The following is an 11918-nucleotide window of genomic DNA, read 5'->3' as shown; positions in this document are numbered from 1 at the left end:
CTGAAAGGCCAAAACAAACTTATGGGTCTTAATAGGACTTTTATTTTGTAAAGTCTTCCAGATGTGTTTGTGACCTTTGACCCCCTCGAGAGCGGAACATTAACTTTCCCATGATGAGGCGAAGCTGTGTTCGCACTAAAAGAAAACATCAGATGTCATTTGTTCTCCGTCATGAACCCTGTTTTATTAAAAGTAAACACGCCACGTGCGCGTTTGTGCGCGAGTGTGTGCGAGGGCGTGAGAGAGCGTGATTGATTGAGTGTGTGTGCAGCTACTGTAACAGTAGTGCTCTCAGTGATGACATTGGTGAGATGTAACTGGATAGCGGTTGCTGCGGAAACAAGGGTGCAAACTTTTCACCGCCGGCTGGCGAGCGCGCTCAGACACACACGCAGGCCACATGTGCGTGAGTGCTGAGGGAGGTGTTGACGTGCTGGTATGCGCTAATGAGCCTTAAAGGAACATTACACCCCTCCAGTATCAATAACACGAGTCCTCTTTATTGAGTAGATATGGGGCTGCGCGGCGTCGAGGGTTCGGCCCTGCTGCGATTGGCTGTTTTCAGGTGACCGTGTGACCTCATTAGTTGCTCTGACACGTGGAGTCCCTCAGGGTTCTGCTGTGGGTCCTCTACTGTTTCCGTCTTCAAAGAACGCAAAGATCTGCCTCCACTTAGGGAAACTTCGTTGCCTCCGGCTGGCGTGGACTCGCTCTGCTCTCACCTTAGACGACACTCAGCGGCAGGTCTGTGTTTGGATTCTGGGGCTCTGCTGTCAGCCGATCTCTGCACCTCCAGATTTACATCCACCTGAACCTTTTTACACTCACTTTAAGCTCCACCTCCACCCTCTCATTTCCCGTGACCCCGCTCTGTCTGATTGGCCAGCATCCCCTCAAACCTCCTCCAGCTTTTCTTACCTTTGCCTATTAGATAAAACGAGATATGAGGCTGTTGTCTTCTAGCCTACAGGTGGAGGTGAATTTGGCAAGGTGGCTTTTCTTTTCTCATATTAGATATTTCTATGACATTAAGCCTGAAGTAGGGATGGGTATCGAAAACCGGTTCTTGTTGAGAACCGGTTCCCACTGTTTCAATTCCTTGGAATCGTTTGCCATTTTTGCAAACGATTCCCTTGTCGATTCCAGTCGCCCCGAATGACGTCACCACGTTGCGGAGCGTCATTTACCTGGCAGGAAACACGGCGCCTAAGCGGCTCAAACGCTCAAAAGTTTGATTATACTTTATGAGAACCGATGACAACAGGGCAACTTGCAAAGTAGATATTTCATTTAAGGGAGGAAACACTACGAATATGCAAAAGCATTTGCTCACAAAACACGCGATGACACGCGTTTTTAATTCCGCTCCGGACTCGTGACTCTCAACCCAGCAGCAGCGGTAACGTTTGCACGTCCTCTCCCGTTAATGCGGCAGGTAAATAATCAACTAACAGTGCATATTATGTTAGCGCAATCTGCCTTATTACAAGACCTGCCATTACTGTACATGTAGGTGACCATGATGAGAGAGACAGACAGAGTCTGGCTGGCGCTCGCTGGCAGTTCTCGCTGCAGTCTACCGGTAGCGTCTCCTTTCAGGCCAGGATAGACTAATGTCACCGAGCAGTGACTCAGTTTGTGGTCAAAGGCTTGCACCCATTTGCCACAGCAGATGCCCCCGATTTTTGGTAAGTGAATGTGTTTAATTGTAGGCAGGGACATTACTGGATATTCTTGTGTAATTGCCACAGAACAATTTATGTTATACTTTGTTATTGCTACAGAAGAATGTTGCAGCTTTAAGGCAGGGATGACTCCTGGAGTTGCTTTCTCACTGCATATGCTTTATTTCACAATCAGATCGATTCGATAACAAAAACATACAGCAGCTCCTCTCCTACTCCTAGCCCTTCGCTGCGGTGGAAAAAAGAACGACTTCAATCCCCTTCAAGGAACATATGTACAAAATAGTTTTCCTGATACACCAATGGGGCGTTCAATGCCATCTTGTAAATATGAGTACTCTGGCAGAGTAACAGTTCAAATGAAAAATACACCAGAACAAACAAGCAAACAAAAAAAGAAGTGTGGGGTACCTTTGAACCAATGAACAAAGTACAACAATTTATACTTTTTAACATAACCCGACCCCGTCAATATGTGATATGTCTCACAAGAATATTTATTTTATTATTTTACATTTACAATTTTTTTTCCTGGGGAACCTGTGACACCCCATTGAAGAGCCGTAGGCTGGATCTCTCAAGATCTCACTGTTGGGTTTGTAAGGCCATGTTACTCCTAAATTTCTATCTTGTTCAAAGAGAAGATATAAAACAAAGCTCTGAGCTAATCGACCTTAGTGTTCTCCTTTAAAAAAAAAAAAAAAAAAGAATCGATAAGAGAATCGATAAAGAATCGAATCGTTAAACAGAATCGAAAATGGAATCGGAATCGTTAAAATCTTATCAATACCCATCCCTAGCCTGAAGGAAAACAAACACCTGGGAAAATACACCTGTGGAATGTCAGGTCATTACATTCTTGTTATGACTCGGTTGGATACACCTGGGCAGGAGTATGACTGTTTATTTTTACATTTGCTGTCATAACCATAGCCAATGTTACTACGTAATCTTTCATCACCAGCCCATGTGATTGTTTTTTAACAAAAATAACACCACCTCGGTGTTACCTTCCCATTTCCTGAATCAGGTGAGGACAGGTGCACAGACAGTGTTGTGTTCAGTATATCTGAAATCTTTTCACGTGGCAGTTTTATCATTAATCTGGGGATTAAATTTGAATAAATTATCCCCAGTGAAATACAGGTGTGTTCTTCCATTTGAATTGTAACTATTGTAAAAGTAATGTAACCTGTGCCGTATACCTGTACAGGTGAGTTTGGCGAGGTGTGTCGTGGTCGGCTGAGGATCCCGGGCAGGAAGGAGAACTACGTGGCCATTAAGACCCTGAAGGGTGGCTACACGGAAAAGCAGAGGCGGGACTTCCTGTCGGAGGCGTCCATCATGGGACAGTTCCAGCACCCTAACATCATCCACCTGGAGGGAGTCATCACCACTTCCTGCCCCGTCATGATCCTCACCGAGTTCATGGAGAACGGGGCGCTCGACAGCTTCCTGAGGGTGAGAGGGGGACAGTCACAGAGCAGCAAACCTGACCTTTTCCCTGTCTGACCCTCTACCTGTCTGACCCTCTACCTGTCTGACCCCCTACCTGTCTGACCCTCTACCTGTATGACCCTCTACCTGTCTGACCCTCTACCTATATGACCTTCTACCTGTCTGACCCTCTACCTGGCTGACCCTCTACCTGTATGACCTTCTACCTGTCTGACCCTCTACCTATATGACCTTCTACCTGTATGACCCTCTACCTGGCTGACCCTCTACCTGTCTGACCCTCTACCTGTCTGACCTTTTCCCTGTCTGACCCTCTACCTATATGACCCTCTACCTGGCTGACCCTCTACCTGTCTGACCTTTTCCCTGTCTGACCCTCTACCTATATGACCTTCTACCTGTCTGACCCTCTACCTGTATGACCTTCTACCTGTATGACCCTCTACCTGTATGACCCTCTACCTGTCTGACCTTTTCCCTGTCTGACCCTCTACCTGGCTGACCCTCTACCTGTATGACCTTCTACCTGTCTGACCCTCTACCTATATGACCTTCTACCTGTATGACCCTCTACCTGGCTGACCCTCTACCTGTATGACCTTCTACCTGTCTGACCCTCTACCTATATGAACTTCTACCTGTATGACCCTCTACCTGGCTGACCCTCTACCTGTCTGACCTTCTACCTGTCTGACCTTTTCCCTGTCTGACCCTCTACCTGTATGACCCCCTACCTGTCTGACCCCCTACCTGTCTGACCCTCTACCTGTATGACCCTTTCCCTGTCTGACCCTCTACCTGGCTGACCCTCTACCAGTATGACCTTCTACCTGTCTGACCCTCTACCTATATGACCTTCTACCTGTATGACCCTCTACCTGGCTGACCCTCTACCTGTCTGACCTTTTCCCTGTCTGACCCTCTACCTGTCTGACCCTCTACCTGTCTGACCCTCTACCTGTCTGTTTTCAGATGAATGATGGCCAGTTTACCACCATCCAGCTGGTGGGGATGCTGCGCGGCATCGCAGCAGGAATGAAGTATCTGTCTGAAATGAGCTACGTCCATAGAGACCTGGCGGCTCGTAACATCTTGGTGAACTCCAACCTGGTCTGTAAGGTGAGGGTGTGGCCCTGCACACCTGTCCGCTCGACTAATCTAAACAGATCTGACAGTTGTGGTTTTGTGTTTTTCAGGTGTCAGATTTTGGCCTGAGCAGGTTTCTGACTGAAAACTCGTCAGACCCGACGTACACCAGCTCTCTGGTGAGTAACTGTCACAGTCTGTCTCTTTATGATTTCTGATATCCTTATCTCAGACACAAAGGCCACACCCATCTGCTGTAAGGGACAGCCAATCAGGATAAAGTTGGCTTAAAGGAAAGAAGATGAAACGGGCTCTTTGAGACAGAGGATGGACTGGGGGGGCTGGTTTCAGATAAAGGTTTACTTTGAACTGTGAATCATGCAAAGCTGCTCAACTCGCATGTTGTTGCTACAAGTTGAGTTTTGTCTCTGGTCATGACAGCTCTTAACAGGAAGTCTTTTATTCATCAGTAGATGATGAATGTTGTCTTTAAGACCTTCATCATCAATCACGTCTGTCTGGTTGGTCTTTCAGCTCTGTTTTGGTTCTGCTGGAGATCCTCAGAGTTCTGGTCTCAGTCCTCTGTTGTTGAGCATTACCTGGGTGCTTTTATTGTGAAATTCGGTTATTACCTGACTGATCCAGTCTTGTTTTTTAGGGCGGCAAGATTCCCATTCGGTGGACGGCTCCTGAAGCCATCGCGTACAGGTGAGTGCCAGTACTGCAGGCTGGCGTAGTGGATAAAGGCTTCCTCTTCTTATTGTTATTATAGTGTTCTGTAGATAATCATTTGATGATTTTACTGTCTGATTGCAGGAAGTTCACTTCAGCCAGCGACACGTGGAGTTACGGGATTGTCATGTGGGAAGTGATGTCATACGGGGAGCGACCGTACTGGGACATGAGCAACCAGGACGTAAGGAACAAAGTTATACATTTAAAACTTGATTGTTTGGAGGTTCATGGACGTGAAACTACGACTGAATCATTAGTGCTCATTTACAATAAAAGAAGCTGAAATTATTCCAGCAAAGGTGTCCAAAGCTGATGGTTAAAAAAGCCGTTTCATCAGAATGACAGAGTGCTCACTGCCTCTCACGCTTCTGCTTCATCAGGTGATAAACGCCATCGAGCAGGACTACAGGCTTCCCCCGCCGCCGGAGTGCCCCGCCTCCCTGCACGCGCTCATGCTGGACTGCTGGCAGAAGGAGCGAGCCAACCGGCCGAGGTTCTGCGACGTGGTGGCGTCCCTCGACAGGCTGATCCGAAACCCCACCTCCCTGAAAGTGACGCACCCAGAGGCACAGAGGTGAGGCTCGATGAAGGAGAGGGGGAGGGGGCCGGAGCCGTGGAATGTCATTCAGGCACCAGCTGGTGGGTTCGGGGTCAAAGGTCAGAGTGTGGTAGGGAGACAAAGGAATGTGGGGCAGCCAGCTGTGTGATTGACAGCTGTTTACACAAGCAGGTGCACATTCCTGGATTAAAACTCCAAATGAAGCCGTGTCCTCCCGACTGTCCACCTCCTCTTTCAGTGAAGGAACATCAGAGACACGAGGAGGAGGAGGAGGATGGAGATCAGTGTCAGATAAGAATGAGATTGTTTTAACGGCGAGAGCAGAGGCGGCGTGCATGTTTGTGCTTTCTGAGAGGAATAAAGTTCCTGTAGTTTGTTAGCAGCAGATAGTAAAGCAGTACCACGGGTGGAGCAGCCGCTCCTCGTTCTGCTCCGCAGCCTCGGGGAGCTCACTGTGGGCCTTTCAGGTTCTGGTTAAACTGTGCAGACCAAACAGGAAGTTAAGTTTCAGCTCGCCTTACGTGCATGAGTTCAGTTGCTGGGTATTTTGGAAATTCACAAATATTTGCCAAAGGGCGGAGGAGGAGTAAAGTGATGCGAGAATCTCAGTGCGAGGCTTCTGTGACACAGCGCAAAACTATTTTTTCTCTCTTTGCCAAAGTGGACATATTTTCACTTGCACGAACACGTATGTGGCACTGTTGCCTGGCACGGATTTCAGGTTGTTTTGAACACACCGTGACAGCAACCCTCCATAGCAGGACGAGGACCTCCACCTGAGTCCAAGAGGTGGAGGTGGTCCATCCACCACAGCAGCTGGCCAATCTGCCGAGAGAAATCGGAAAACAGGAAACCTCTGGGATCGGTGGTTAGCAAGGACTGAACTTTCAAAATAAAAGCAGGACAAGTCTCCTGTATAATAAGTTGAAGCAGTGATGCAACACTGTAAAGAAAATAATTTAATACCATAAAACCATCAGACTGGGTGTGACGGTGTGGTGGAAACCAGCAGGGATGATTTTATCCTGCTGTGTGACACGATCCTTCCTGATGTTCAAAGTAAAGTCATGTGCTTGGATACAACATGGTAACATTTCTGTCACATGAACACAAACGTTTTCACATGACTCCGGTCTGTCTTCTCCATCATCATTAAGTATGGGTGCCTTATAAAAGCAGACGTTTCAGCCGTTTGTTGGTCTGAAGCTTTCAGATGCAATTTGCAAACAATTCAACATAATCATCACAGCAAATTAATCTCAGACTCTGCAGTTAGATCAGGACTGAAAGTGTGAGGCTCGTTTGGAAGAGCTGACAGGAGAGAATAGGCAGGTTTGGAAACTATCTGAGAAAACTCACAAGACAACGTCCCAGCCTGGAAGTGTAAAATACACCATCATGGTCGGGGAAAACCAAGTTGACCATGAGCTCCTATTCTGGAGTCTGTCTGACAGCCAAAGCTGGGCCATGAACGGGATAATGATCCCAATCACAGCAGCTCCTGGGAAAACTTTCTTCTTTACACCAAATTACACGTCTTTGATTTTAAGACTGAAAAAGGGGTTAAAATGTAAACCTTAGCAGCTATATTTAAGACCTACATGTCATTTTAAGGGTTTCGTGGCTTGAAGCCAGCACGCTCTGCTTATTTTAACCTCAACCATAACAGAGAGAGAATAAATCTCGCGCTCACATATTCATGCCACATATTTTATAGGCTGCAGGTCTGAACACGCTGCTCTAATAATGACTCGCTGAGGAATGTCATCGTTCACATCTGCCCTGTCCTTTCCAGCCTGTCCCATCCTCTGTTGGACCAGCGAGTCCCGCCTCCTCTGTCGGCATGCGGTTCGGTCTCCGAGTGGCTCCGAGCCATAAAGATGGAGCGCTACGAGCAGAGCTTCCTGCAGGCCGGATTCACCAACCTGGACATCGTCTCGCAGCTCAACACTGAGTAAGACACTTATTCTTTCTGTGATTGGCTACCTGCCAGTCATCACTCAGGGAAACCAAGCTCTATATTTGTATTTATTTATTTGCATCACCCTCTTTCTGTTTCCATAGAGACCTCCTCAGAGTGGGCGTGACCCTCGCAGGGCACCAGAAGAAGATACTCTCCTCCATCCAGACGCTCAGGATACACAAAGCTCCACCCACCATGCTCTACTGACCAATCGCAGCCTGGTCACAGCACAACACTCAAAATGACCCTGACGCTGTCCACCGTTGTACCCGATCCAGCCAATGGGAACGCTTTACAGCCTGAAACACTAACTGATGCAGTTTCAACCAATCAGAACGAAGGAATGAGATGACTATTCTTTGACGGGCTGGTTGAACCTCAGGATTTCTATTGGCTCGTCTCGCTGAACCACATCTCGAGGTTGCTTGTTTTTTTAAATCCACTCTGAACAGCAGAGCTCACAGAAATCAGCCAATCAGCATCCAGCACAGAAAGGATGTTGGAAGACTTTGGAAACTATTCCTTATGTGGACTCTTCTGATTGGATGTTCCTCCACTGTAAAGACTAAGCTCCGCCCCTTGCTGGGAGCATAGCTTTCCCAGCCTGTTTGATGGCTGGATTTCCAGGGCAGGAGGATTTTCCACTGAAGAAACACCAAGAGAGAAAAATTACAGGCAGAAAATGACTAAATTCTGCTGGAAACACAAGCAGGATACTTTGGTTTGTACTTCCTGTAGAAGAAACAAACCCTTTGCAGGATGCTGCCACTGTGACCGCACAGACCTCAGAGCCTTTTAAAATGAGCCGAACGGGTTTTACGGTGACGTGGACGGTGTTTGAGTTTCTTCAAGCAGGAATCTGAACACACGTGTTTCTGAAGGACATCTTGGGAATGTGGGACATGCGGGAATTCCAACGCACCGGTCGGTAATCTCCCTCTCAGTGGGATTATTTCCACACCAGCGTTCAGGACCATCTGAAGGGATTCGTGATGTGACCTGTCAGCATGTTCTAGTAAAGTTTTTCTGGGTTGCCTCAGAAAACACCAGTGTACTTTTCAAGGAAGTCTTTGGGAATGTTCGCTCCCTGCTCAGACCAGAACTTCTCCAAATGTGACTCATCGGGTGCTGAAATTCTCTGGATTAAGGGAAGTCATGTGGGAGTATTTAACTGTACACACGGTAGTTTTCTCAATCAGACTGAAAGTTTTTTAAATTGTTCGGTGCCTACAAACGATCGAAGCCCACCTGTAGTGGGTTTCTGTGTTGTGAACGTACTCAAGTGTATTTTGTCCTCCAGCTGTAAGGCATCCATCATCTACATGATCTCCCCTTTATAGACTCAGCTCCCTGTGGCCTAAACGTACGTGACTGTCATTTATCAGCCTTTCACGTGTTGGGATGAAGCCACTGCAGGTTTAATGTTTTAAGACCATTTTCCACAGGAAGTGAAAAGCCATTCAAAGCTTCAGTGTTGGACACGAGGACTACGTTTGAGGACTACAGCAGACATCTTTTTGTTTAATCGTGAACTATTGATGCTTTTGTATCGTAGCACTTTTTTTTTTGTACCTGATATTTGATCGTATTTTTACACAAAGCAGGAGATCAGAGTTTTTATAGTAAACCTACATTTCAGGCGAAACGTCGTCTTCACTTTCTGAAGAGAAACGTATAAAAGCAATCTGCCTTAGCTTTCACGGAGGCGAGTGAGACGATCCAGGTTCAGGACCAAAGATCACATCTGCCCACTGGAGCGAGACTGTGCGTCTGCCTCGCTACATAAATGTTTAACGGCGGCCCACAAACCAGCTCTTCCACTTTTACAACACTAACATTAACCATCAGGCCAACATTTGGCAGTTTGCCTCTTCAGTCTCTTCTGTTCTCCGGCCAAACACTCATTAATGTGAGGAGCAGTGTTTGTTAGCGATGCTTCACAGACAGGAAATACCTGAACGCTGCCATCACCTTCCTCACAGAGCCACCATCGTGGTCATCGTCTCAGGTGTAACTCCAGCAGACGATGATCAGCCAGTTAAAACCACCGAACTAATCATGTGACCTGGAGGAGATTGTCCACTGCAGTGTTTCTGCAGAGGTTTGCATGCATGCAAAGGAGCTGTTGGGTAACAGAATATAACAGGTGTTACATTTTTGAACATCACGATAAGTCTTGTATCCTGTCGTTGCAGAGCAGTAACCTGGTAGGAACAGACGAGACTGAAAAGGCCTCTGAGATCAGAGCTGACTGAAATATAGAACAAAAAGAAGGGATTGTTGGCTGTAGATCAGGGGTGGCCAACTCCAGGCCTCGAGGGCCGGTGTCCTGCAGGTTTTAGATCTCACCTTGGGTCAACACCCCTGAATCACATGATTAGTTCGTTACCAGGCCTCTGGAGAACTTCAGGACATGCTGAGGAGCTAATTTAGCCATTAAAATCAGACACATCTAAAACCTGCAGGGAGGCCTGGAGTTCCCCGCCCCTGCTGTAGATCCTTCGGTTATAGGGTGGGACTTTTGGATGGATGAAAACATGAAACTGCCAAAAGGAGCTGCCGACATACTTTGGTGGGCCTCCAGCTGGAGGCTGAAACATCCAGTAAACCTTCTGTCATCCGAGTTCTGATCATCAGGACTGAATCACCATGAAAAGTCTGAGTAATCCACTTCTAATGGTATTTTTACTGAATCGCATAAACTGGTTCATTGGTCCATTACCTGCCAGTCAAAGCACTAACGGGCCAATAACAGCTCCTCTTTGTCATGCCTCCTTTCTGTAAGTCACAGTGTTGCATGATGGGAGTTTGAGTCAGTGGCAGTCCACCATCGATCCACTTTCATTGGACAGACAAATGTAAACACTTTGTTTTGGGAAACAAATTTTATTTAAATGCGTAATTTTGAATGTTGTGAACTCAGCTCTGCCTTTTATACGTCCACACTAATGTATGAGAATATTTTTATTGTTAATAATGTTGTCATAAAGAAGGATGTCCACTGGGCGAGGGAAAACTCCAATAAAGATGCCCGACGACACGTCTGCTGCCTGTCTGTCTGCTTTACGTTAAAACCAGGAGAAAACTTTTACTGTGCCAAACGGTTCCAGTTATTTATGAAGTAAAACCAAACTCAGGCGCCTCTTTGTAGCCGTGTTACGTCTGAGTCACCGTCAGTGACAAATACGTTAGCGCGCAGATATCAGAGGACGGGTTGTTTTGAGCTCGCAGAGGTCGGGAAGGAAACGTGGTTTGGCCTGATTTAAGCTCCAGATGAGACGGGATAGATCCACTCCAGGCTCAGCAGGTTAAACCCCCGATGGGAGCGTAAGAACACGGCGCTCGGCAGATCAAACCCAAAGGTGGGCCAGCTTTAAGACGAGCTACAGGTTAAGGTTAGGTATGAATCGTTGTAATTATGAGTTTAGAGCATCTGAGTCAGAGGGCTGGGTTTGGATTAGAGCGGGTTTATCCCGTTAGAAGACGGGATTTTGGTTTTTGAATGTTGTTCTTTCAAGTCACGCAACCAGGTAACAAGGAGATCATTCTGTAGAGTGTAGATAATAATAAAGGGAATCTAACCCAACCCTGTGATTGGGTAGTTTTAGGTACTCCGCAGTAAGCTCGGCTTCACTTCTCTGCAGACAAAATGACGCCACCTTGGTACTTCATGGTTAACAGACTCTTGCAGTTCATGGTTACATTCTGCCATCGGCTTCATCCTGCTGGGTCATATCACACGTCCCAGCATCTGGTTTACCTGATCTAACAGGAACTGATGCAGTCGTCTTAGGAACGTTTCACACACAGGATCGTTTTAACGATTTTGATATCGATCACTTCTAAGGCCGCTCGTGGCCTCACTCTGAGCTGCAGCTCTGACCTCTCACTAAGAGCACATACCTTTAAATCCTCGGGCAGATGTCTTCAGCCTGTTTTGGGGCGCGGCTGAAGACCAGGGGCCGAGGCTCTGGAACAATCTGCCCGAGGTGAACGTTTATGAGAGAGCCTTTCCCCGTTTCACTCGAGATTTCATTTCCTTTCAACTACATTTTATTTCCTGCAGAATTTCTTTTACGATCTTTGTGCACATTTAGCTTTCTGACTCTGTCACATCATTATATCATAATATGTGGATCTAAAAAAAGAACAAAGACACTTAGATTAAATATATGACGACGCCTCAGAACAGTGATGTGAATATTTAATGAAACCAGGTTCAATTAATCTGATTTTAATCAGAAAATATTTCCAAACAGCCTGATGATGTCATGTTTCCCCGACTGATCTGCAGAACAAAACACAATGAGAAAGAAAACAAGGCGTTATCTGTGAAACAAGCTGTAATTAAACCTCGAACAGACGAAGCGTGTAAACGTGACGGGTGTAAAACTGTCTCAGGTTCATTACGAGGAACGAGAACAACATCTGT

At 46.7% G+C, this 11918-nt stretch overlaps 1 protein-coding gene across 1 annotated transcript; it reads left to right on the top strand.

Annotated features, from left to right (window-relative positions):
- Positions 1-2876: 2876 nt before the first annotated feature.
- Positions 2877-10881, top strand: LOC146634875 (ephrin type-B receptor 4b-like; the record flags this gene model as incomplete). Its single annotated transcript, XM_085349986.1, has 8 exons — positions 2877-3146; positions 4116-4262; positions 4340-4408; positions 4888-4937; positions 5046-5145; positions 5345-5538; positions 7319-7477; positions 7588-10881. Coding segments are annotated over 8 exons (1095 nt in total), but the record flags the coding sequence as incomplete, so codon positions are not given.
- Between the last annotated feature and the right edge of the window lie 1037 nt (positions 10882-11918).

The sequence above is a fragment of the Diplotaxodon limnothrissa genome, linkage group LG3 (assembly GCF_057381915.1).
Source record: "Diplotaxodon limnothrissa isolate DT_005_m linkage group LG3, D_limnothrissa_male_GT1.1, whole genome shotgun sequence".
NCBI classification, from domain to species: domain Eukaryota; kingdom Metazoa; phylum Chordata; class Actinopteri; order Cichliformes; family Cichlidae; genus Diplotaxodon; species Diplotaxodon limnothrissa.
Note: the sequence above shows the minus strand (reverse complement) of the source record. Positions and strands in the feature narration are given on the sequence as shown.